The sequence below is a fragment of the Pseudopodoces humilis genome, chromosome 6 (assembly GCF_049639895.1).
Source record: "Pseudopodoces humilis isolate 2021_Gansu_Grassland_sample_001 chromosome 6, ASM4963989v1, whole genome shotgun sequence".
Taxonomy (NCBI): Eukaryota; Metazoa; Chordata; class Aves; order Passeriformes; family Paridae; genus Pseudopodoces; species Pseudopodoces humilis.
In genome coordinates, this window is record NC_142205.1 from 69534246 (window position 1) to 69559765 (window position 25520).

A 25520-nucleotide genomic window follows, 5' to 3' on the forward strand; every position below is an offset into this window, starting at 1 on the left:
CCTTCCAAAGTGGCTTTTCATGAAGTAAGGTTCCATTTATCTCTTCACGAGAATCCATCCAATCAATTTTTAAATGGAAGAGACCGTCCAAAGGCAAAATTCAAATCTTGCATTCCGAGAACGTCCAAAAGCAAAGATATGTCAGTTCGAAAATGAAGTACTTCAACAATGTTAAAATTAAACAGTTTGACATTTAAATGTTGACATTAAATGTTGACATTTTGAAGCTTTTCCCATTTTTTTTCTGCAGCTAAAACTGAACTCACTCCAAACTGGTGAAAGATATCCCTTTGCTGAAGTTATTAGCAAAAATCCCATCCATCACAGGAAAAACCTAATTACCAGAATTCATGAGAGCTTTAGCTATTACCAGCGCCACCTAAGAGCCAAGATGCATTCCCATTATTCCCATCTGGGCTGAGCTGACAAATTCAATTTTGCTTCTTGAGAATTATGTCTGAAAATTCACCTTCTCACCCCCCATGAAATGGGAAGCACTGGGCCATGACCCTTTTGTGCTAATTCTAACAAGTCTCTTCCCCTCCCAGGTACATGGATTTCTTCCCCACTCCTTCCAACATCACCACCGACCTCCTCTTTGAGAAAAGTGCCAACTATTTCCATTCTGAGGAAGCTCCCAAGAGAGCTGCTTCCCTCATCCCCAAGGCCAAGATCATCACCATCCTCATCGACCCGTCCGACCGCGCCTATTCCTGGTACCAGGTAGGGGATTCTTTGCCCCAAGGAATGCACGGTGGAGCCAGTGTGTCCTTGAGTGAGGAGCAGGAGTTGTTGCACAGCACTGGCACCGTGTGGAAGCAGGAGGATGCTGGATGCCAGCTTCTGCACTTGGCACCTGCGACACCGGTGTCAGAAATGATGAAATTTCCCAGCACAAAGCTGCCACCAGCTGGAAACAAACAGTTTAATCTCAATTACAGCTGACAGGGCAGAGAGGGAGAGCAGGGAGATACACAGGGAAAAGGAGCAGGGGCCCAGCCAGGGAATCAGAGCTCTTCCTGCTGAGGATCTGGCCCCGCATCCCTTCCCCCAGCGTCAGCTCAGCAGGGCACAAATGGACCCAGTGTCTCCTGAAGTTTCCAAGGAGCTAAAAAGAGCTGTGTCTGGAGACAGTGGCTTGGTTTTTTTTCTCCTTGGAAACAAAAGCGAGCCGAGCCTGTTGTTTTCCCCAGGAAACTCCAGGATGCTCTCCCTTGTTTTTTACCGAGCCCACGCCCTTCCATAACAAAATCTGCACCATTTAAAAATTCTGTTTTTAGCGAAATGTATAGGCATGCTCGTGAAATATGGTGTAGGCATGCACATAAAGGAAACACTAAATGCAGTGTTAAAATAGACTCAGATTAATAATGCTGGAATAAGCAGGAAACACATCATTTCGGATACTGCCAGGAAGTTCTCCAAGGGATAAAGCACGGCCAGGGGCCTGTGTAATATCTCATTGACACCTTTACAGCTGCCAAGGCAAAGTAGCACAAGAGTGACTCCTCACGCCCCAGGGGAGCCTTGAGGGAGTGCTGTCCCCACCTTGCTTCCTTGGCCCCCATCCCTCTCCTGCCCGACAGAGCTGGCGCTGAGCGGGAGCCGAGGGCTGCCAGCACAGCCCTCCTGGCAGCTCCTGCAGGATTCCGGGCTCCATCCGCAGCATCCCGGTGAAACGTGTTTCGATATCTCCCACCAGCACCAGCGCTCCCACGAGGACCCCGCTGCCCTGAAATTCAACTTTTACCAAGTGATCACCTGCAGCCCCTGGGCAGCGCCGGAGATCCGGGCGCTGCAGAAGCGCTGCCTGACGCCGGGCTGGTACGCGCTGCACATCCAGAGGTGGCTCTCGCACTTCCCTGCCTCCCAGGTAAGGGCCAGGCTCAGCTCCCTGAGCCTTGGCAAGCCCCAAAGGAGTCCCCTAGGCTCCTGCTGGCCCAGAAAGCTGCAGCTGCAGCATGAGATGTTGTGGGAAGGTCTGGAAAATTCGCTTAGAAAATGCCAGGGATTTTTCTAAAAAGGGATTCCATCCTGCTTCCCACTCAGTCCCTGTCACAGAAAGCTTCACATTTATTGGGTCCTGCTATGGAATTGGCCCTTCTCCGGCTGGAGCATAGATTCCTCCTTTTTCCCCCTCTTCCTTCAGCTATTCTATCAAATTGTCTTTTATAACCTTTGCCATGACAAATTCACCTAAAGGCATAGATCTAAAGAATATCTCCGTTGCTGAAGTCGTAATAAGAAAATAACCTAAAGCAAACATTTCAGTACTACAAAGTACATGCACGGGCACTCTTTATCCAAGGACATGGCCACATATCAGTAGACAAAGCTGTGAAAGGCTGTTTCACGAGGAACAAATGAACAAGGATCCCCAGAGACTGCTCTGGGTGAGGCAGAATTTTTCTGAAAGGAGCTGAGTGTCGCCTACTTTGTCGGGGACCTGTGGGAAAAACCCACAGCAAAAAGAACTAGATGCTCTGCCTTCTTGCAATCCTCACTTTTCTTTTCATACAGTCTCAGCTGTACTACAGAGAGGAGAAGCAGGTCAATCCCATTTCCAGGAGAAGGGAGAAAATCTCAGATAGTCATTTACTTCTTTCTTTCATTTCTGGCCTTTCTACTCTTTCATAAATGGGAAGGGAGTCCTGCCTGGAGCTGCTGAGCTGGTAGCAAGGGCAGTATTGCGCTGGGAGCAAACAGGCCTTGCTTGTCACCTCCTCGCCCACCTCACCCCAATTTATTCCTCCGGAGGAGATGGGGATGTCCTGGTAAACTCTGAGCATGCAAAGGGTGATGAGCATCCCATGCCCTGTTCTACCTCTGCCCTCACCTGGAGCTGCTGCCTTCTCTCCTCAAGATTGCCCACAGACACCTTATAAAACTCAACAATATTTGACATCCATTCCTTATCTCTTCTTGTCAGAATTCTCTGAGACTCAGGTTTGGCTTGAGAGGTTTAACTCCTGCATTAGAACAAGGTGCACACACAGAGTTGCAAGGTGCCCACCTATGCAAATACAACTCTATGAAGCAAAAAGTAAACCTAAAAAAAGGAGTTCATCCATATGAATGTTTTTAACCACTGTACAAAGTCAGGTGCTAATTTAAACCCAGGCTGTCACAGAAATAATGCCATTATTTTGTTTACCTTAGTCCTGTTTCCAAATAAGTGCCATGTTTACCCCTGCAGTTGCTCATTATTGATGGACAGCAGCTGAGAAGTGACCCTGCTACGGTGATGGATGAAGTGCAGAAGTTTCTGGGAGTCTCTCCTCATTACAATTACTCTGAAGCCCTAACGTGAGTGTATTCCTTTTTTCACCTGCCCTGTGGGATCCCAGGGTACATCCCCCTCCCACCAGGATCCCTTGATTATTAATTACAAACAGACAACACATCAGGACAACCATTACTTTGAAAAGCGTGGAGTTCCCTTCCGTCAGTCTCCAGGAGCTGAAGCCTGGAGTGTCAGGTGTGGAAAGTTTGGCTTAAGTGTCTTTATCATCCCTGTAGGAGCCTGATGGCAGAGGTTGAGTTAGAACCACTCATTCTCCAATCCCATTTTCCTGTCTGGATTTCCATGTAGGGCTGACACCTGACACTCCTGCAGAGATTGGGCTGAATTCCCCTCTCCCCTCTTAGTCCAGCAGAAAACTGTAAGGAGCTTTTGCCCTGAGCCTCTGTGTGAGGAGCATCATCTCCTTACAGCCCAAGCCCTGGGATATCTGGGAAGCCTGGCACTGCAGTGGAGGCTTATCCAAGTCCCTGTGCAAGCAGAGAGCACGAGCCAGCACATGGAGTGGGAAGCAGAAAAGCCTCTGCTTCACCTTCCCTGCAGGCTGGTGCTGAGGGAAACACAGCCACGGACTTTGTGGCTGCCCCACACTGCTCCTCTCTGCTCACAATTACCATTTAATGGTTCCTCTCCTGGCAGGGTTCAGCTTATTGATATCATAGGTTCAAAGCAAGACATCAGTGCTTAAGAAAGTTGCTCTGCCAAAACCTTTTTCTAGAGGAAGAATTTTGGATTTCAGAACTCAATCTTTTAAGTCGCTGGCTTCCAAAGCGGATGGAGGGGAGGAGGAGTCTGATCACAGAGCTGAGCTATTGATGTTTGAACAACTCACAACTGCACATCTGCAGTGCCTTCTGCTGGGTTCTTAAAATCCACGCCCACAGACATATATCTTCCTTTCTGGAATGAAATTAAAGTCAGTGGAGTCGCACAGCTCGAAGAAATTTGGCCTCTCGTACTGGTTTGGACAGGAAAAATGGATTGTAAACAGATCCATAAAATTATGCACTCCTTGTTTAGAGGCATCAAGAATGCAAATGTGCTGTGGAAGCACGCAGTTCTGCACAGATTTGGGATGGAAGGGCAAAATACAGTAAAGTATGTAGCTGCTTTCTGGTGGGGCTTGTCAAAGGGGAAAAGATTGCCTAGGATTGTTCCTGGTCATTACTGCCTGACAACTGCACACCACACATTTTTAAAGGTGTCAGGAAGCAGCCTGAGGAGCCAGTCCTGTGAACAGCACTGAGCTGCAAGTCCATCACCCTGAGTAATTATGTGAAAGTCTTGCAGGAGAGTAAAGTCAAGCCAGGCAGAAGGCAGGCACTATCCAGAGCCATGGGAGGGGAGCGGAGGGGACACAGAGGCAGGGCTCGGGGAAAACACAAGGTAAGCAGAATGTGCTTAGGAAAATATTCTCCCTAGGAGGGCTGCTACATTCTGTCAGAGAATGAGAGAAAGATCCTCGTGGTGGCAATTCTTGGCTCTGCCCTCGCAGGCATTCCCTGCCTCTGGCAGCAGGTACTGCCTTCCCAAAACCCTGCCTCTCCCCCAGGCTTCCTCTGCAGAGAAGGGAAGAGAACCAGGCCTCCGAAGATTTCTGCTGACAGCTCTAAAATGCTCCCCTGTAGCTTTAGCCTTAGGGCTATCACTATTTTTAAATAAATACTTCCACTCTGCCCAATTACGTTTACAGAAGCCCTGAGAGTTCTGTGATTCCTGAACGCAGAGGGTTGAAATCAGCCCGAACTGTCTCACCCTCTTTTCCTCTTCCCAAATGTGCACATCCTTTCCACAATATTCAAAAAAGCTCCTTCTGAGGCAGGAATATTGTTTGGGGCATAGTTTTGCAGTTTCCCTCTTACCCAGCACGCGATATTTTGCTGCTCCTCCTGGGAAATTAATGCAAGGCAGCTAAAGCACTTCACCATGCGAGGAGCAGATGGGGAAGGCCAAAGCAGAAACGAATCCATCATCAATATACCCACTTAATCAATGATTTATTTGTTTTTAATTGGTACAGCTACAGAGACAATTTAGGAAACAAAGGTCAGGCCTGCATTAATAAGCTGGGCAAGAAAAAACCCGTGAAAAAGGCTCACCCTTCTCCTGAAATCCGCTCGCTTCTGCACAGCAGCGAACTGCAGGCGCGTCCGTGTCGTACGGACGGAGCAGGGGCAGAAAGGTGCTGTGTAACTAATTAACTCTGTGTCCTGGCCAATTACCCTTCATCCTTCTCAAACATCTGCTGAGTAGCAGGAATGTAGCAGCCTTTGGATGTTTTATGCCTGCTGCAAGTCCCACAGCAATAAATCCCAAACTTAGCGCCACGTGCTGTTCGTTCCTCAGCGAGTGCGTGTTTGCAAGCCTTAATCTAAACCTCTTCTATCTCTGCATTTCAGACATCACAATCAAATTGCATGTTTCAGATAAGGCTGCTGAGACAGTGTTGATGCTACAATGCCATCTTAGGAACGAAAATGGTATTTAGATGCAGCGATAAGGGAGCAGCCAACTTTTCAGGCGGGTTAAATCATCAGCACCCAACCAGAGCTTCCCTAGGACACCTGCAGATCACCCTGTGTGCTGCACAAGCAGAACAAAAACTACCCAGTGCAGCTAGAGCACAAAGACTCCCTGCCTTTAGGCACATCCAAGGCAGATCTGTGGGAAAAAAATGAATCCCCAGAGTTTCCACGGGAGAGGGAAGCTGTTTCCCACTCTGTGCTCTCAATTCCAGTCATCTAGAGAGAGATGTGTGCAGCAGTAACTGTGGGCTAACACTGATGTCTCAGTAGCCAGGAGATGTTTCTGTAGCAAGGTCTGTTTAAAAGATATGATCCTCTACAGGTTTGACCCTCAGAAAGGTTTCTGGTGCCAATTATTGGAAGGAGGGAAAACAAAGTGCCTGGGGAAAAGCAAAGGTCGGAAATACCCACCAATGGACCAAGAGGTAAGGGCTTCTCAAAAATTTACGGGAGCAGTTTTAATATTGACCCCAAAGAAACACACCGGTTTTCTTTCTCTTTTTCTTTCCCCATTTTTTTTTAAATTTGTCATATTTTCACTGGATTGAAGTTTTTTAAAAACCAGAAACTCGAGCTTTGAAAGAGAGAGCCCCGAGTGCCCACCGTGAGAGGGGGAGCAGAGCACCTGCGGTTTCCTTTAACCTGACCTTGCTTTGCTTTTCCCTCCTCCCAGTCCCGAGCGTTTCTGTCCAGTTACTACCGCGAGCACAACGTGGAGCTGTCCAAGCTGCTGCACAGGCTGGGGCAGCCGCTGCCCTCCTGGCTGCGGCAGGAGCTGCAGAAGGTCAGGTAGCACCGGCGGGGACCCGGCCAGGCCCATTCCTGCCCCCTCCGGCTCACTCGGCATCATCAGGACAGGACCTCACGGACACCGCTCTTCCCAGCAAAAATAAAAACAAACAAACCCAAGAAACCATAAGAGAATGAATAAAAGAGCCCCAAACCCGAACCCGATAACTGTTCCTATGCACGTGCTGCCAGCGGAGTAGCATCGACCCCTTTTGTCAGCTCCCAGGAAAGCCCAGGGCGCTACGCGGGATCCGGAGCGGGATCCGCGCGTGGCCTCGTTCCTCCCTTCACAGAAACCGCGTGTAGGACGGATGGAGCTCGGATTGACAAGTTGCAGTCTGTCAGGACACGGGCAAAGGATGGGAACGTCTCTCGCCGGACTGGGAGGTTGGTCATCCGCTGGGCTCTTGCCACATTTGTTTTCAGATTTTCCCGTTAAATTCCAAGCAGGCCACGTGAGCAGTGTGCTCGCCTGATATTGACGGCTTTGCTTCTGTCTGCAGAGCTCTGAAGCCTTCAGACACTGGGTGAGTCATTTAGGGTCTGAGCCTGCCAAGCTGTTGCAGAAAAATCACTTTTTTTGGGCCTTTTTTTAATGTTTTGGACACAAACTCCAGCCTGCTGAAGCACAAACTCCTTCTGTAGACTTTCATGGAGTTGAAAGGACAAACACAGCCGTTGCATGCCACATATACGTGTGTGACATATATTTTTATCTACATATCTGAATATCTACCCAGTACAGATCAGCCACACACGTAAACATCTGCTTTCTGTGCCCACAGGGAAATGAAAGGGAGGTTTACCACAAACATGGCAGGAACTGTGTTTGGTTCACAGAGCTGTAGGGGCAAGGTCAGCAAGGCTGAGCAGAAACTCCTTACTTGTCCTGTCTGGGGGTCATTCCTCAAACCTGGAAGGGGTAAATATACCTATTTTTATGCAACCAACAAACTCACACTCCCTTATCTTAGAGCACTGATAACATCACAGATGACTGGAGTGATGAGATCTTTGGATAAGTGAGGCTTGGTCAGAAAAGAGTATCCAAGTGGACCATTTGATAGAATTATAGCTGTTAAAATGCATTAAAGTTGGCTCAGCTTCAATTAAAAGAGGACTGACTAACTTGTGATTAAAAGCTAAATAAACACGAAGTTGGTTTCAGGAGCTTTTCAAGGAAATGAGGCAAACACTAGAGAATCCAGAATTTTTTTTCTTGTTCTTAGCTTTTTATTTAGAAAGAAGTCTGTCTCTCCAACTCTCAGCTCTGTAATGGCACCATGTCCTGAAAATACACGGGATATTTTTATAGCTCGCTGTTATTTTTTAAGTTTGAATGGGCCTCGCATTTCAGCGAGATCTCGTGTTCTGTTGCAAACTGACATTTGAATTGACTTCTTTATGTGTCACAAAGATGAAATAACAGTATTTCCAAGTTTCATTCCCTCCACTTGTAACAGGACCCATCAGCAGAGAATTTCTCTGGGCCACCGTGTGACAGAGGAGCCTTTGTGAACTGTCTGGAAACGATCTCCTTGGCTTTTATGCCTTTTTATGTCCCTAACCACATAATTGTTGGGATTCTTACAGGCCAGCAAAACAAAGGCAGCAAAAATGAAACAATTATTCGTGGCAGGAGGGCTGTGGCTGGGAAAGATCCTGCTGCTCCTTCCTTCCTGTTTGTGAGCCACAGGATTCCCGTCCTTCACGTGCCGCAGGCTGTAATTCAGGGGGAGTTTAACCGCTGCAAGGGGGCTGCAGCTGCAGTTTGCTCCCATTCCCCTGGAAATGAGGATTCCAGGAGCCTGGGCACACCGAGGATGCCACCCTGCAGGCCAGACCCAGGAGTCAGGGTCCGTGGCAGCAGATTTGACGATTAAAGCGAGGCTTTGGCCCTCGCAAAGCCGAGCTCGCATAATTGAGGTTGGCTTTGAGCGAGAAGCAATCAGAACGGAATCCAAACCCCTCTAAATTATGCATTGACCTCTCAAGGTCTAAAATAAAGTCGTGGGATTAACTGCTCCGAGATGTTGCCTAATAAACCAAATTTCCTCTCTGATAGGGGAGCAGGCTGCCGAGTGTCCCCCAAACAAATTAAAATGGCGGAATTAGAAATTCTTGGGGGAGGAAATGGTTGTGTAATGAAAGTACTGATGGGTCCAGACTCTCTGATGTGATAATAAGGCAGTGGGGATGTGTCCTGAATACAAAAGCAGGAGCTGAGCGTTTTCTCCTCTTCCTTCCTCCCCATCTCCTTTCCCTCCCCATTTTGAGCAAAGGGATCAAATGGGGTGTGGGGAGCTCATTTCCCCTCTGCTGGGCCACCCCAGGGAGTGGGGAGATATCAACCACTCGCTCAGTTCCCATCAGAAACTAATTATGTTTATAATGGGCTTAAAATGGATGTTTCTAACAGGACTATGAGTGCGAGGCATCTGAGTTACATAGATCAGCAGCAGCCACATGGCTGATTTTATTGTGCTTAAATAAGGCTAAGTTTGGGGTTTCTTTTAAATAACTCTGTGTTCATGGGACAGGAATTTCTCTTTCAGACAACATTTCTTACACTGTCTTTATTTCTCTTCTTGTGCTTCCAGTTCATCCTTTTAGTGTGACTGCAAAGGTGTGGACCTGCCCACGGACTCGATTTCTCCATCACTCTCCTAACTAGAAAAGCTGCCAAAAAAGAAGTAAGGATTTGCAAGAAACAGATTCTGAAGTGTTCAGTGCTCCAGTGACTGGATAACTTTTATAAGACTTACTGTGATTCCTGTAGTATTTCAGAACAAAAGGACATCCTGTTGATAGAGCTGAGCAAAAAATCTTCACTGTCTTGCCCAAGCTCTTTTGTTTTTTAATTTTTCTTTCCCCTCCTACGTGACGACAGCAAATCCAGTTGAACAAATACTTGGTGTTGAAGCAGAAGGAATCAAAATTTTGATCACTCAAAGTATTTTTGTTGGGGGGGTGGGGGGTGAGGGGGGGTCAAGGGCTGTATTTGCTGGAATTGTTTTAAATAATTGATGTGCACACACCTGATTATCGGTTCTTCTCACTGCCGCAGAATAAACACTTCTGATGGTGTATTACAGAGAGAGCTTGGCTTCTTTCCTTAAACCCTCTTTCCCATCTCCTGAGCCAAAATCTACTCTCCAACAGCCTCTGCCATCTATTTCAAATCGTGCACCTTCCCAGCTCCTCCTGTCTCAGCCTCTCCCCAAGGCTTCCATCCGCCCTCAGCCAGCAGCCCCAAAAATGTGGGAATTCCTGGCAGTGCCACTGACCTCCTCCTCCTCCTCTTCCTCCCAGGCAGGGCACGTGGACCCAGGCAAGTCTGACCCTTCAGTATTTGTTACACACATTTCTGGGCCTGCACCCCACGGGAGATGCTGCAGCCACAAGCAAACTCTTGCCCCAGTTAAAAATTATTTCCTTTTGCTCCGTTTGAGGAATCCTAAAAGGCCCTGATTCCAGCTATTGCAAGTTCCTCAAACTGTGCACTCAAAAGTACAAGACAGATTTTTTTTTTTTTCCCCTCCCTACAATCTCATAATGCTTCTACTTTTTTTATTATAAAATATTCATTTGTTTTACCGATCCGTGTCAGAATAAGGGTAAGTCATACCAGAGCCAAGGATCCTTTCTACGAACCTTCCAGAAGAGCAAATTCCACCTCCTGAGAGCTTCTATCATTGAGCAAAGCAGAAATGACATTACAGATATCTCACCACAAGTTTTGGCTTTTTCTTCCAGGTCTGCCTGGTGCTTATAGAAAAAAATTTGAAAGGTAGGTAAAATTTCCAAAGTATTTTAGGAGTCTTAGTCTGTTTTGTAGGCCCTAAAAGTCAACTGGCCTTCCATCAGGCTTTCCACACCCAGGCAAGTTTCCTGCTCCAGCCTAATTTAATAAAACAATAGCAGAATTCTTCCAAAAATTTACTACTTCCACAAAATTCATCAATCAGACTATTCCCCGCCCTGGAACCTGGAAACACCGATCAAACTTGTGAGGTGATGAGTTTGTGGAAGGAGTTTTTTCTGTGTGGGCTCTGGGAGAGAGGCTCGGCTCCTTGTCAGGCCTGTAAATATCCAAATCCCAGTCAGAAACTGATTTATAGAATGGCAGAAATTAATTCTGCATATAATTTATACTCCTATTTCCACTCATGGGGAATTAAAGACTTCCCAGGAAACCAGATTGATATTTGCATTTCACTCAGCTGCAGCTGCTGGGTGGGGAGAAAAACATTTAAAACCTCTCAATAAACCCGTATCCGTCACTTTGGGCTTGTGAAGCCGTTTGTTCTGCTGCAGCTCCCTCTAAGCGCACCCAGGCCAGTTTTCTTTGGGAATTTCTTTGGGAATGTGACACATTAACACCCAAATCTGTCTCTGTTGCAGAGGGTCAGCTGGCTTTATGGGCTGGTGGTTACAGAGTCAGCCCAGGCTCTTCTCAGAGGTTCTCTTGGCCAGAGGAAGGTCAGGTGGGGTGGGGTGGGATTTCTCAATCCAAGCTACGATTCCATAAAACGCTGTGGGGCTTGGAAAGTGTGGTTTATAATTTGGGAGATAATTGCAAGCCATTCAGTTGACTTTGTGCTTGCTGCCTCTCTGAGTCTGGTGGATCTTCTGCTGTCTTGCAGAACTTATCTGTAACACACATCCCCTGTCGGGTAATTCCGCTTCCCTTCAGAGGAGGAGCTGAGCTGCAAGGAAGAGCTGGATGCTCTGTTTTTACAGAACTTGCTCTGAGGCAGATATTTATTTACAGTTTGTCTTTAATTCTCTGTGTGTATCTTTCAACCTGTTTGCCTTGGCAGGGGAATGATCTCCATATTAAATCTGCACACCCTCCAAAGGCATGCAATTCCCATCAGCATCGGTGACAATTAAATATTCTGCTGAAGGAGAGAATAAACCCACTGTTATAAATGCAAAGGCAGATTTGGGTTAAATAAAAACAATTTATTATAAAACAATTTCTATAAAAAAATAAACAATGAGGGAAAACCACAATAAAATAAACAGCGCAGCGCTGGGTGGACAGGGGTCTATACCCAAAGGTATAGGTGTTCCCAAATCCACGAAGGAGGGTAAACTGTCCGGGGTTTTTATTGGGATTTTTAGCCTTGAGGCCAAATTCCAGGCAGGCACCATTCATCAACAGTCCTTGATTGTCGTATGAATTGATTTCCTGGCATTTGGAGAATAGAGTCGAACGGACGCCGGGCCCGAGTCTCCTCATATGTAAAAAAATTCTGAGTGGCTCTTGTGGTTCAGGCCATCCGGATGGGATGGCTGGATCCGGGTTGGAGCCGATGAATATTTCGGTTTGGATTTTTCCTTTTGTTTACTTGATGGCTACCCCCAACGGTAGCCCGCAAGGCGAGGTGTTCGGGTCCGGTGATGAATATCTCGTCGGTGCTTCTCCGTTTTTGGCTTGATGTTTCGTGTCCTGCCTATTCTTCCCCGTTGATGGTCACCGAGCCTGTCCTTGTCAGTTTGAGGAGTTTTTTTTTTTTTTTCCTGTCAGCTTGATGGGCCGCGTCCTGTCTATTCTTTTGTTGATGGGCGCCGGCTAGGATCGTTATCCTTTGAGTGGGAATTCGTGGCTAGATCTGGGAAGGGCTTTGTGTGTCATACTGTACTTTATATTTTATAGTATTGTTATATACATTTATTTAGATTTTTACGAATTTTTACAAGTTCATTTCTCACAGTCCCCCGCCTAATAATTCATTACATTAAAAATTCGTGTTATTTCATCCAATTCTGCAGGGGAGGACTATAATTTTTTTTTTTACTCACATTCATCTTCTTCCCAGTCTGTTAACGAATTTTCACTATATGCTTGTGCCAGGTTATATTTTATTTTCAAACTTCTTTAAGGCTTTAATCACATTTTCGTTTTCTTTTCCTCCTCTAATTTCATTAGTTTAGAGAGAGGAGTAGGTCTCCCTTGCGCTTTCTCAGGATCAAATTGGAAGTGTGGCAATCTGCATTCCTTGCACAACAGAGTGAATTAGTCTGATGAAGCAAGGAATTAAGCAGGGAAGGAAAATGATTCCGGCAACTGAACAAGTGATGAAAAATACTAGCTTCTTCCACCAAGCCCCTTGCCCGAATATCTGGTCCCACCAGGAGGCTTGTAGGATTGAATTCCATTTTTGGACTGGCACATGAGCTACCTTTTTTAATTTCAGCAGGCAAACCTTTTATTGTTTCTCCGTAAATCGTCTATTTCCATACAACACTCGGATTCGTTGTATCTGCCACACACTCCTCCCTCCTCGCTAGCAAATAATCGAGAGCTAGTCTGTTTTGGAACACAAAGCCCCTCTTTTGTGAATTTTGTTTGGCTAGGAGTTCTAGGGCTTCTGAAGTGTGGTTAGAAACTATCTCTACCACCGCTTGTAATCTGATAAGTCTGTTGAGGAGATAAATGGGGGTTCTGTACCCCCAGCTGCCATCGTTTGCCCAAGTAGCGGGCCCGTAATATTGAATGATCCTTTCGGCAGGCCATTCTTCCTCTTTTCCACTTTTGGTTGCCTCCCGCTATTGGTAGTTCCCCGTTTTAATTCCCTCACTTTGTCTGTTTAATGTCTCAAAGAGAGGGGCTCCCAATGACTTACTCTCTGTTTTAGGTAGAGTAAAGAAAAAGGCCGAATTATTCCAAGTGTGCAGGATCCTTTCCATTTTCTGGGTAGCTCGCTATAAGCTTTTTTCCCACATATCCAATATATACCATCAGGAGGCTTTCCCAACCCTTGTTCAACTTTGCCGGATCATCCCAATATTCCTTTAATCCTATTAGCTCATGGAAGGGATTGGCCCCAGAGTTTTTGTACCAGCAAAGTCCAATTATTTCCATCCATTCACAGTTATATTCCCCCGGGAGCGACTCCAATAGCCCGCGGGTGGTTCAGGTTTGCCAGGTTTTTAGTCTTGCTTTCCGAATTCACCGTGAGTGTGCTTACACACGGGGTATAGCCTACTAAAATCAGTGAATTCTTTTCCCTCTCTGCTAATGCAGACAGTACCGATTATTCTTTGGTCTATAACCCATCCTTCTGGTCTTTGTTTTGTTTTTGATATTTTAGAGCCTTCCCATTTTAGGAGTTGCTCTGGGGTAAGTCCCTCTCCCTTCCAAGGCCATCTTTCAGCTGATTTTAACCCACCACAGATCCAACAGTTAGATAGACCTAATTCTGTGGCTATTTCTTGCATTAGATCTATAAAAAGGTTCTGGTTGGGGTTTGGCAACCCCCAATTGCTGTATTTGTTTCTCTAATTGCTCATAATGTTCACTAAGAGAATTAAGCCTTTCCTGTTCTAGCCTTTTTTTCCGAGCCTCCGCTTCTCGCCTCCTTAACTCTAGGGTTAATTGTTTCATTTTGTTTTCAGGGTCCACCCCTTCCTCATCCCGGGAGAAGCAGAATACTGGGTCGAATTGCAAACATACCCGGTCATCATTATTTTTTAACAAATCAAGGATTATCGGTTCATTATTAAAAAAAGCTTTTTCTTCATGTTTTAAATTTCTTCCTTCCCAATATACTTTCTCTCCCATGGTACACATTTTCAAATTCGCTTTATTGTAACATAAAAGGATTAACCGTATAAAATGCCTAAAAGATGGATTGTCTTTTTCCCCCTATCCAGACCGTTTTGTTACATTGACTGCAAATTGGAATTGGGGAAATCACTCCCACTTCTCTCCTATACCTGAAATGGGAAGTTTCAGTCTTTCTTTTTTATAGGAGTTTTAGACTGCCCGTCCTTAAGACTTGCCGCTGGGTGATAACACCAGACCTCCCCTTTTAGTTCACATAGATTATACTGAGTGCCATTGGAAATACAAAACCCCCTTTGTTGTTCTGGAGGACAATCGATTATTCGTCCGGCATCTGTGTTGGTCTGGCACCGTTTACACTTCTCTAGGGGAGGATTCCCAGAGGCACCTCGGGGCTCATTCCCTTGGTCAAGCACATGGCTAGATTCAGGAACATCAGGATTCCCCACCGGTGTATCCCTCTGCCTTGCCCTTCGCCCGTATAAAAAATATACGGCGGGGATTACCATCTTCCCGGCAGCAGGGATATTCTTCAGGGGCCCTTGTAGTTCTTATGGCGTATCTCCTTTTAAAGGTAGCCCACCGAGACGACTTAAATCGTGTCTGTCCTGCACGGTACTTTTACTGTCTTTCGGGACTCAATTTCCAAAGCCTCTGCCTTGGAGTCTAATTTCCCTCTTATCCCCTTTTGAAAAAGTAGGAACCACTCAGGAGAGTCGAGTTCCAACAATCCCGCCCTGGTGGCAAGTATTAAGAGACGGCTAGTCAAATCCTGTTCTTTTTCTAGACACTTTGTGCACAATCCTTTAGGTTTGTACCCTCCCAAACAGTGGGTTACCCAAATCTGATCACAATAGGCGCACTTGAAATGGATAAACGGAAAACAATTACATTCAGGGTGTATACAACTTAATCTGATCGTTACTGTTCATTTGTGGTTACGCTGTATTCTGATCTTTAGTTCTCCCGGAGGGGTGGTGACTTTCCACTTGGAGGTGTCGTATTCCTTCAATTTCTTTAACCCGAGACGAGTGGGTCCAACCTTTTTTCTGCGGTCCGGACAGCTGTGTCGGTGGTCAGGAGAACCAGGAAAGGTCCTTCCCAATGGGGGCTGAGGGGAAGCTCCTTCCACGCTTTGACGAGGACTTTATCCCCGGGCTGTATCTGGTGTATTGCAAATCCCAGTGAGGTGCTTTGGGGAATCAGTCCTTTTTTTTCGTAGTTCCTGTAAATTATTTGTTGATAGCAATGAGATATGGTTGTATTTGTACATCCTCCACTTGGGGGTGTCCCACCGGCATTCCATGTGTTGTATGGCATTCCGTAGTAACATTTCAAAAGGGGACAGACCCGTTCCAGAATGAGGCATTGTTCTTATATTTAGTAAAGCAAGAGGGAGGCACTTAATCCATGACATTTTTTGTCTCTATCATGAGTTTAGACAGTTGGGATTTTAAGTGTCTGATTCATTCTTTCCACCTGTCCTGAACTCTGAGGATGCCAGGGAGTGTGGTATTGCCATCTGATACCCAGAGCTTCTGAAGTTTGTTTTATAATTTTTGAAGTGAAATGAGTTCCTTGATCTGAATCAATACAGTCCACTATCCCATACCTAGGGATGATTTCTTCCAATAAAATTTTTTGATACTGTTTGGGCCGTAGCCCTTGCCCTAGGGAAGGCTTCTACCCAGTGCGTAAGTTTATCAACTATTACTAATAAGAATTTATATCTCCCGATTTTTGGCAATTCGGTGAAGTCCACCTGGATTCTCTCAAATGGTCGGTATGAGAGAGGCCGCCCTCCCCAAACGGTTTTGTTTGGAGTTGGATTTATTTACTTTTTGGCAAACCACACACACCCTGTACCTCTTGTTTTGGCAATTTCAAAAATCCCCTTGCATCCAAAAAATTTCAGGAACTGATCTGCCAGCGCCCGAGTTCCCCAATGGGTCTGTTTGTGTAGCCTTTGTAACACTCTCCTTGCCACTCCCCTCGGGATCAGTTCCCTTCCATCTGGTTAACCACCATTTTTCCCTGTTTTCATGACTCCTCCTATTTTTTTGGAATTCTTCAATCTCTTTTCTCTGAAGGGAGCATGGGGATTTCAGGGGATTCCTCCGGAGTCACCTCGGGAATACTTACGGTAAGCAGGGCTGCTCGTTTTGCTTCTTTATCGGCTAAGTTGTTTACCTCGGGTTTTGAAACTGCAACCCCGTCTGGTGTCCTTTTAACATGGACAATTGATATTTCTCTTTGGCCCCCGGACCGCCTCTAGAATCTGTCTGATTATTTCCCCATGAATTAGATCTTTTCCTTTGGTATTTATTAGACCCCTCTCTTCCCAAATTTTTCCAAAAGTATGTACCACACCGAAAGCATACCGTGAGTCTGTGTATATGGTCCCTCTCCTTCCTTTCAACCTCCGGAGGGCTCTTAGGAGAGCATAGAGCTCGCAAGCTTGTGCAGACCAACTTGCTTTCAAAGGTCCAGATTCCACAACTTCCCCATATGCACCATTTATTATCGCATATCCTGATTTTCTTTTTCCCTCAATAATTCTCGAGGATCCATCTACAAACCACCTTTCTCCCTTCTCCCCCTTCTAACTCCTGATCTTCTAAGTCCGTCTTATTCTGGTCTGCAGCTCCACGATTTCTGAACAGTTATGAACTAATTTCTCTAAAGGTTCACCGAATAAAAACTGAGCAGGATTTTGTGCAGAGGTAGTTTTTAATTCTAAACCGGGTGAACTGATTAAGATGGCTTCATATTTCAGGAGCCTGGAATCAGTCAGCCACTTTTCTGCTTTTGCTGCAATATGTTTCTCACATCATGGGGAGTGTAACTACCAGAGGAGCCCCAAAAGTTATTTTCTTTGCTTCTCCTACTAAACAGAGCTACTGCCACAATTGCTTGTAAACACGTAGGCCAACCTCGACTAACCGGATCTAAGATCTTTGAAAGAAACCCTATAGGCTTCTTTTTATCTGCCCATTCCTGATCAGGACTCCCTGCGCTGTTTGTCCACTCACATCCACAAACAAACTGGGAATTCTTTATTTTGTATCTGGTAAGTTAGTACCAGGGCAGTCATAAGGACAATTTTTAATTTCTGAAAATTGGAATCGTCCTGTTCAGTCCACTTTAGTCTATCAGTGTTTAATCTTTCATATAAAAACTTCACCTTTTCACTGTACACCCCTCAATCCACTGCCTGCAGTATCCCAGGAGCCCCAGGATTTGTCTAATTTGCCTTTTTTGTTTTTGTGCAGGCAATGCGAGGATGCCTGCTACCCTCTCCGGGTCTAATTTTTTTCTTCCTTGGGATATCCAATGCCCAAGATATTTTAATTTCAGGCTCTGTGAATTGCAGCTTTGGATTTTGATACTTTCAAACCTTCTTTCCTAGGAAGTTTTAACAAGGCAATCGTGTTTATTTCTAACACTTCTTCAGTAGGTCCAGCTATTAGCAAATCATCTACATATTGCAAAAGCTTTGTATCGCCCTTTAAAACAAATTGGGTTAATTTTTGTTCTAAAGCTTGTCCCAAACAGGTTCGGGGACTCCACAAACCCCTGGGGGAGGACCGTCCACCTTAACTGTTGTTTGCGGTTTTGTTTTCTGGGTTCCTCCCACTGAAATGCAAAATAATCTCTGCTCCTCTCATCCAGAGGGCAAGTCCAGAAGGCATCTTTTACATCAATCACACTATACCACACATCTTCTGGTGAGAGTCTATTTAGTAAAGTATAGGGGTTGGCCACCACCGGGAATCTAGTCCGGGGTCCTAGCGTTTTACCGCTCGTAGGTCCTGGACCAATCGGAAGCTGCCATCCGTTTTCCTTACAGCCAGGATGGGGGTGTTGTGTTGGGACATGCAAGGCTCCAAAGTTCCTCCTTTTATGAGGTCATCAATTATTTGTTTTAACCCCTTCTTCTCCCTTCCATCGGGATGGGATATTGTTTGATTCTTATAGGGTCCCTCGGAGTTCTCGATTTTTATTTTGATAGGTTTTATATCTAGCTTACCTACCTCTCCTTTTGAATGCCATACTTTAGGGTTAATTCTCTCTTCATCTTTAGGAGTCAACCTAAATATTTTCACCACCAATTCAGAGTTTTTAATCAAGACATTTATTCTTTAAAGCAACAATCATGTCCCTACCCAGTAAATTGTAATCTGCTTCCTCTACTAATAGCAAATTCCCTAAGCAAATTTTATTTTCAGATTCTATTTCCACATCTTTTATTATAGGTACTTCATCAAAGGGGTCTCCCTTTGCACCGATTACAAAAACTTTTTCTCTGCTTGCCACACATCCGTATGGTAATTTTTGCAGAGTACTTCTTTCTGCCCCAGTATCTACAAGAAAACTTACCACCTGTCGTTGGGGTCCCACTTTTAACTTTATCAAGGGCTCCTTGGATGTTCTGGTCCCCAAATTAAAGAGCCCCTGACACCCCTAGTCTTACCCGAAAAATTTTTTCTCATCTTTTAATATTTTTGTTTACATTTTCGCTGATGTGTCCTACCTTTTTACAGTAGTAGCATTCAGGGGGTTCTTTTCCATGGGGCCGGGGCTGCCCGGTGAGAATCTCGACCTTTCCCGGGTATTGATTTAAAACTTACCCTGCATCTGTTCTTGTTTCTGGACTTCTTTTACCGCTGTTACTAAAATTCTAGCTTGCGATTTCTGCTTCTCATCTTCTCTTCTCATGTACACCTTTTGAGCTTCCCTTAGGAGCTCTTGAAGACTTTTATCTTGCCACCCCCTCAATCTTTTCTAATTTCCTCCTAATATCTTCCCAAGATTTAAGCGACAAATTGTGGTTTTTAACAGAACCTCCCCCATAGGAGAGTTCGGGTCATTCCCAGAATAAATCTGTAAACTTCGCCGTAACCTCTCGATCCACTCAGTGGGTGGTTCCTCCTTTCCTTGACATTCTTTGAAAACTTTGCTAATGTTTCTGGCCCCTAGGGACCGCTTCTCTTATACCTTGTATAATCATGCTCCTCAAATCCATCATGTTCCTTCTGCCTTCCTCCGTCTGTGCATTCCAGCTCGGGCTTACGCTAGGCCATTTTCTGGTTACCTGGCGTCCCCTGTGGGTTCGTCTGTCCCCAGTCTCTGATCCCGGCTTGTTTAAAATCATTTTCCCTTTCCTCCGGATTTAAACAGTGATCTCAGGATTGCCATAAGATCGTCAAAGGTATAAATGCTACTTCCTAAAAATTCATCTAACCTCTCAGCCACTCCGAGAGGGTCATCTAACAACAACCGCCCCATCTCTTTTTTAAATGCTCTTACATCTCCAGAGTTAAGGGGGACATTCACAAAACCGATCACTCCCGGGGCCGTCGGTACATCCCTAAGAGGGAGCAACCGGTGCCCCTCTTCACTCTCTCCCCATTCATTATCTATCATTCTTGCTTTTAAACGGGTTCTACTTGCGGGAGGGGGAATTGGTGATTGTGTATTGCCTCCCTGTTATTAATTGTGGAATTTCTAGCCGCCATCCCGGTGAAGGGAGGAGCCCCCTCCGTTGTATGGGAGGGTCCCGGTTGTGGCGGCTGGATCGGCAGGGGCGGATAGGGTGTTTATCCCCAGCCTTGCGCAGAAAAAACCTCCGAGGAGGTTGCTGTGGTTACGGTGTTTACAGGCGGGGAAAGGGGAAGGGCTGCCGGCATTGCTGCTTGGCCCCTGAGCCCCCCGCTTGAGACACACGTATCTCAGTGGGTTGGTCTCGGGGGCCCGAGGGTGCTGAAGGCACCACCTGATCGGCAGAGGAAGGTCCCGCTGGTCCTCGCTACGGGGGTGGAAAGTGATCAGGGGGTTCACAGGACTCAGCTTTCGACTCACGTTTTTCATTTTTGCTTTATTGGAAATAGCCCTACTCTGGCATTTACCCAGAGCTTAGCGTATTCCTTCTCCTCAGGATCTGAGGGGACTTTGTCCTCCACATAGGAGAACAACTTGTTACTCGTCCATTTTTCAAATGTGCCTAACACTGGCCAAGTGAGGTGACATTCTCAACTCCTGTCCTCCCCCAAACCTCCATACAGTAATGTATTAATTTCTCCTTTGATTTCCCCTTCCTTTGGGACAATCTTCCCAGTGTTTAGCATCCACCCCAAGGGACTTTCCAGTGGGATGTCTGGTGATTCCTCCCCCTGATCGGAGGAATCTTTTCCTGTGCTTCTTCCTTGAAGCCTACTCTTTTTCTGCCCCATACTTCGCAAATATATTCTTACCTTTCTTCGACTTCTCCGTGAGTCGGTATCAGTTTCTGCGTTGTGTTACTTAGGAATCAAAATTTGCCGATACTCACCTTTCAGCGAGCTGAGCTGAGGTCTCTTGTAATCGGAACTTTTGATTCTTTTCCCTGGACCTCTCTCTGGGTCCGTTACTAAGAGGGTTTACCAGCCTCGAGCTCGACAAGACGTCCCTTCCCCCTCTTAGTAACCTTGCGATCAGTTCCCGAGACACCCTTTGGTCTCAGGTTTTACCAGTGTGTGTCGAGGGAAAAAAAAAACTTTCCACTCTGTATCGCTTCCTTCGCGGCCCGGCCAATTCCCTCGCGGGGAGGATGGAAACGCGACCTTGAATCCGCAACTCGCTTCGTGATCAGATCACGTCTCACACACTCGCCCGATCGCTCGCCGCTCAACCAGCAGTACTTACAGCTATTTTCCTGCGTGGGTGTCCCTTGTGGCGCACTAGACGTTTTACGAGCAAAGTAAGCCGCGGCTCCCGAAGGCTCCGTGCCTTCCGAGCTCTCCCCCGATCCGGATTTATTCCTTTTTATTGTGGTTTTTACCTCCGCCTAAATTTTTGGTTCGGATATCGGAACGAACTACGGGGGTTCTTCCACTCACCAGGGCCGCCAAAATCAGCGGGGGTACCCGTCCCGGGCAGCGAGATTCCCCGCAGTTTTCTCCGATCCGAGTCACGGCACCAATCTGTTATAAATGCAAAGGCAGATTTGGGTTAAATAAAAACAATTTATTATAAAACAATTTCTATAAAAAAATAAACAATGAGGGAAAACCACAATAAAATAAACAGCGCAGCGCTGGGTGGACAGGGGTCTATACCCAAAGGTATAGGTGTTCCCAAATCCACGAAGGAGGGTAAAGTGTTTCGGGGTTTTTTTATTGGGATTTTTAGCCTTGAGGCCAAATTCCAGGCAGGCACCATTCATCAACAGTCCTTGATTGTCGTATGAATTGATTTCCTGGCATTGGAGAATAGAGTCGAATGGACGTCCGGACCGGGTCTCCTCATATGTAAAAAAATTCTGAGTGGCTCTTGTGGTTCAGGCCATCCGGATGGGATGGCTGGATCCGGGTTGGAGCCGATGAATATTTCGGTTGGATTTTTCCTTTTGTTTACTTGATGGCTACCCCCAACGGTAGCCCGCAAGGCGAGGTGTTCGGGTCCCGGTGATGAATATCTCGTCGGTGTGCTTCTCCGTTTTTGGCTTGATGTTTCGTGTCCTGCCTATTCTTCCCCGTTGATGGTCACCGAGCCTGTCCTTGTCAGTTTGAGGAGTTTTTTTTTTTTTTTCCTGTCAGCTTGATGGGCCGCGTCCTGTCTATTCTTTTGTTGATGGGCGCCGGCTAGGATCGTTATCCTTTGAGTGGGAATTCGTGGCTAGATCTGGGAAGGGCTTGTGTGTCATACTGTACTTTATATTTTATAGTATTGTTATATACATTTATTTAGATTTTTACGAATTTTTACAAGTTCATTTCTCACACCACCAAGAGAAAAATGTTATTTAATGACATTGTAGCTGCAGCACATCTTCCTGCAGAGCTTTGTGTAATCACACCAAGCAAGCAAAGAGAAATTGTTCTGCAACGTGAAGCGTTTAAAATTTCATAAGCAATCTGACCTAAAAATAAAATATAAAAACAGAACAGAATCACCTTTTAGGTAACTTTATTTTAGCAGAAAGTTTTGTCTTAGATTTTGGGTTCTCTCTCTTTTCTCATCTCAAGGAAGTGTCACAGGCTGCTTCCCCTTTGTGCTTTTCCTACTCACCCACACTCCTTGGGGCTACTTCTCATCATCAACATCTATTCATCCACCTGCACATTTCAATCCCAGCTGAATTTCTTCCCTGGCTAACTTCTGCTCCCTGATTCCAGAGAGGAAAACTGCAGATCTCCCAAGAAAACCACACCTTTCATTTCCTAGACCATACACGCTTCAATCACTTTTAAGTTATCCCAGTTAACAAAGACAACGTGTTCTAGGGGCGTGACGAGGATCTCCTGGATGTGGTTTCCCTGCTTTATTCCCACACTTTCCCCACTGTTCCAATGCCCAGAAGCCACACAGGGAAGTTCCTCGGTCATAAAGCACGGCAGAGCTGGAGGGCGCTGCGTGTAAATCTGCCATCATTAGGCTGGGGAGCTGCAGTTAAATTATAAATTGTCATCCTAAGTAGGAAGAACATTTTTATGGATCCTGGCTCACCCTCCGCAGACTTCAGCTATTTCCAGTAACTGCCACACAGAACACACTAAAATTTGTCAGCTGCTTGGAAAAGGAGAGTTGAGCCTGGAGACTTAATTCCCTTCAATCTTCTTAAAAGACATGATCCGATACCTCGGCATGAAAGCTCAGGAAGGCAATCCAAAGCAGCCAGGACGATCAGAACGGACACAGACCTCAGCACAGCACTGGAACTCATTTCTCCAAAGGTCACACGCACACCCAGGAAGCCACCTCTTTTATTTCCCTCCCTCTTACAAGTGTGGCAGAAGAAGAAACATTTGGAGGCTTGCCTGGATTGCTGTGGGAAGGTGTCGTGTCAGGGCTTTAACACAGACCACGTTGTCACATTCTTTCTGAAGCCCATCTCATGACAAGCAGGTTTTTTCCCCCTCCCACATGGGACAAGCAAAGGCATAAAATTTTGACAGACGTGTTTTACGTTGGTGACATCCTGTGCAAAACATCTGTACAAGAGAGGATTTTTATTAGCACAGGAGCCTGCTCGGCAGCTGAAGGTTTTAGTGTGGATCCTAAATCTCCATTCCTGTAGGGCTGCAGATCCTTTTTTTCCAAAATAGCTCCATATTTTCATGAACCCCAAGTGCCAACTGCTAATCAGGTGAATTGTGCAGGGTAAGTCCATGAGAACAGAGGCAGGAACCAGGAAAATATTGTAACTTCAGATCTTCGTTTGCAGGGAAATCCCTAAGGAAGAGAACTGTGTGTCCTCTTGGAAATCCCAGCTGTGTTCAGAAAATTCACACAAAGACTCCACTGCTTTTACAGCTCTGACAGTCTGAAAACTCCAGCTCTCAGAAATTTGGGTTTCTTTTTTTCATAAAACATTATTTGACAAAATGCTGGGTGCTAACGTAGAAATATCCCTCTCAGGCTTGACTTTGCCACAGACCTACTTAATGCTGGCACATTAAACACATTTTTATTTTACACATTAAAGAATAATAATTCTGGACACTTAACAGTGACACAATGAAGACATTATAAAATTTGGTAATGTGCAATAAAACTACTTTCACAAGTGCCCAACCTTAAGTACATCCATTTTCTGGTTTCCTTCCAGTGTTAAGTTTTGCACTCTTGCAGCTTCAATTACAGAGCTTAGTGCCCATTTAAAATTACTCTGTTTTGACCACAGATAATTCCCTTTCCTTTTGGCTGCCTTTCCCATTTGCCACCTGTTGATTAAAGGCCTCAATAATTTATTCCTTCGCAGCTTTGTTGTTTTTCCAATGAATTGTGGAGGACACCCATCCTCCTGTGGAATAAAGGGGCGGAGGGAAAACTCTGCAGTTCCTTGGGTCAGGATTACAGAGGGCTTGAATCACCTGAGGGGGAAGCCTGGAGATCCAGTTTGGCACCAGAACGGTTCTGCTGCACCGCCGAGAGCCATCGCCACACTCGGAGACGCGTGGATGGAGAGGAGACCGTAAATCCATAGAGAAACTGCTGAAAACAGGGAATAGAAAACGAGTAGCAGATCCCTGAAGGAGAAAGCACTTCTTTGGAGACACAATTTTGCCTATGGAAAAGCAAGTTGGGATTCCTAACAAACCATTTGAGGAAAAGCAAGCCCACGAGATGCTCTTTGGGGTCCCTTCCAAGCCAAACCTGTCCGGGATCCCATGAATCGCCATGTAAAAAATCCAGCTGGCTGACCTGAGACCCTGTGGTATTTCCCAAATTAAAAGGCACATTCCAGTCTCTCCTCACAGAACCCAGGTTTCCTGAACTCTGGCAGAGGATTAAGTTTGTGTCTAATTTAAGAGGTGACTGTGATGTATTATTTTAGCAAGCGAGAGTAGGAGAAAATTGGCAGCGGCGCAAAGAATGAGTCCTCACCCAAAGGAATTCAGCGGCACAGGGATTGCATGTCCTGCCTCAAGAAGTGCCTCTGCAGGGCCTGGAGCACGGGAGCAACTCCCAGCTTCAAATACTTGGTGTTACAAAAGCTGGAGGAGTGCTGGAGGTGCTTTGCAGCTGCTGGAAGCCAAACCGGCCTGGCACGGCTTCACCAGGACTTCCCACCGCCGTGGGAGCTCCTGGAGTCCCCCACACCATCACCCATGGACAAGGACAACCCTGGAAGTGCTGACCCACCTGAGAGCTCACAGAGGGGTTTTTTTTTTGGCTCCCTGGGAAAGCCAAAGCTCCCCCCCACCCCTTTCGGGCGCGGGGCCTCCGCCGTGCGCGCCTCACCACAATTAGCGCGGCGAATCGCACCCTCACTCGCCAGCTTCCCAAAATAATCAAAAGCCGTGGGAAACCAAATCTGATCTCAAAATGCTGCTCTGGAGCTGGAATCATTCAGGGTTTAAAAAGTATAATCCTATTACAGTGACAGAGTTTAAACACTTTCCCTCACCCGCCGGAGCAAGGATGACAGCCAGCATCACGCTCGGATCCCCAGACCGGGCTGGAAACGCTTAGGAGGAGCCTCTGGAAAAGCTGTGAGGAGGAAAATGGAGTTGGCATGCCTGTAGGGACAGCCAGGGCAGAGGAGGTTCATGTCCAGATCTGCACTTCTGGCAGCACCACAGGAAAGAGAAAATAGGGATTGAAGGAGAAAATAGGGATCAAAGGAAAAAGACGCCTTAATCTCCAAAATCCCAAATCGCCGCTTCAGGAATAAGAAGCGTAATGCCCTAAAATCCTTAGGCTGATCCCAAGAATCCAGGATGACTCCAGGGTCTTGAGCCACAGACCAGGCAGGAAAACCCGCTCCACTGAACGGAGCAAAGCTGAAATACGGCGATAAGGGCCGGAAATAAGAGCAGGTGCTCAGAAAATCCTAACCAACTTC

The 25520-nt window shown here is 46.1% G+C and overlaps 1 protein-coding gene across 2 annotated transcripts in view; it reads left to right on the top strand.

Moving 5' to 3' along the window:
• The window catches only part of LOC102107509 (N-deacetylase and N-sulfotransferase 4), a 54156-nt gene extending 44659 nt beyond the window's left edge, over positions 1-9497 (top strand). Inside the window, exons 9-14 of one of the 2 annotated variants that reach the window (XR_015772656.1) lie at positions 549-723; positions 1703-1873; positions 3197-3306; positions 6149-6251; positions 6500-7002; positions 9216-9497. Coding sequence is in view for 1 of the 2 variants with exons in the window: in XM_005532149.2 (XP_005532206.1) it covers positions 549-723; positions 1703-1873; positions 3197-3306; positions 6149-6251; positions 6500-6619 (679 nt within the window). In the remaining variant the exon portion in view is untranslated. Of the gene's footprint in view, positions 1-548; positions 724-1702; positions 1874-3196; positions 3307-6148; positions 6252-6499; positions 7009-9215 lie in introns of those variants that run through there. The other variant, XM_005532149.2, reaches the window with a different exon arrangement.
• Positions 9498-25520: the final 16023 nt, after the last annotated feature.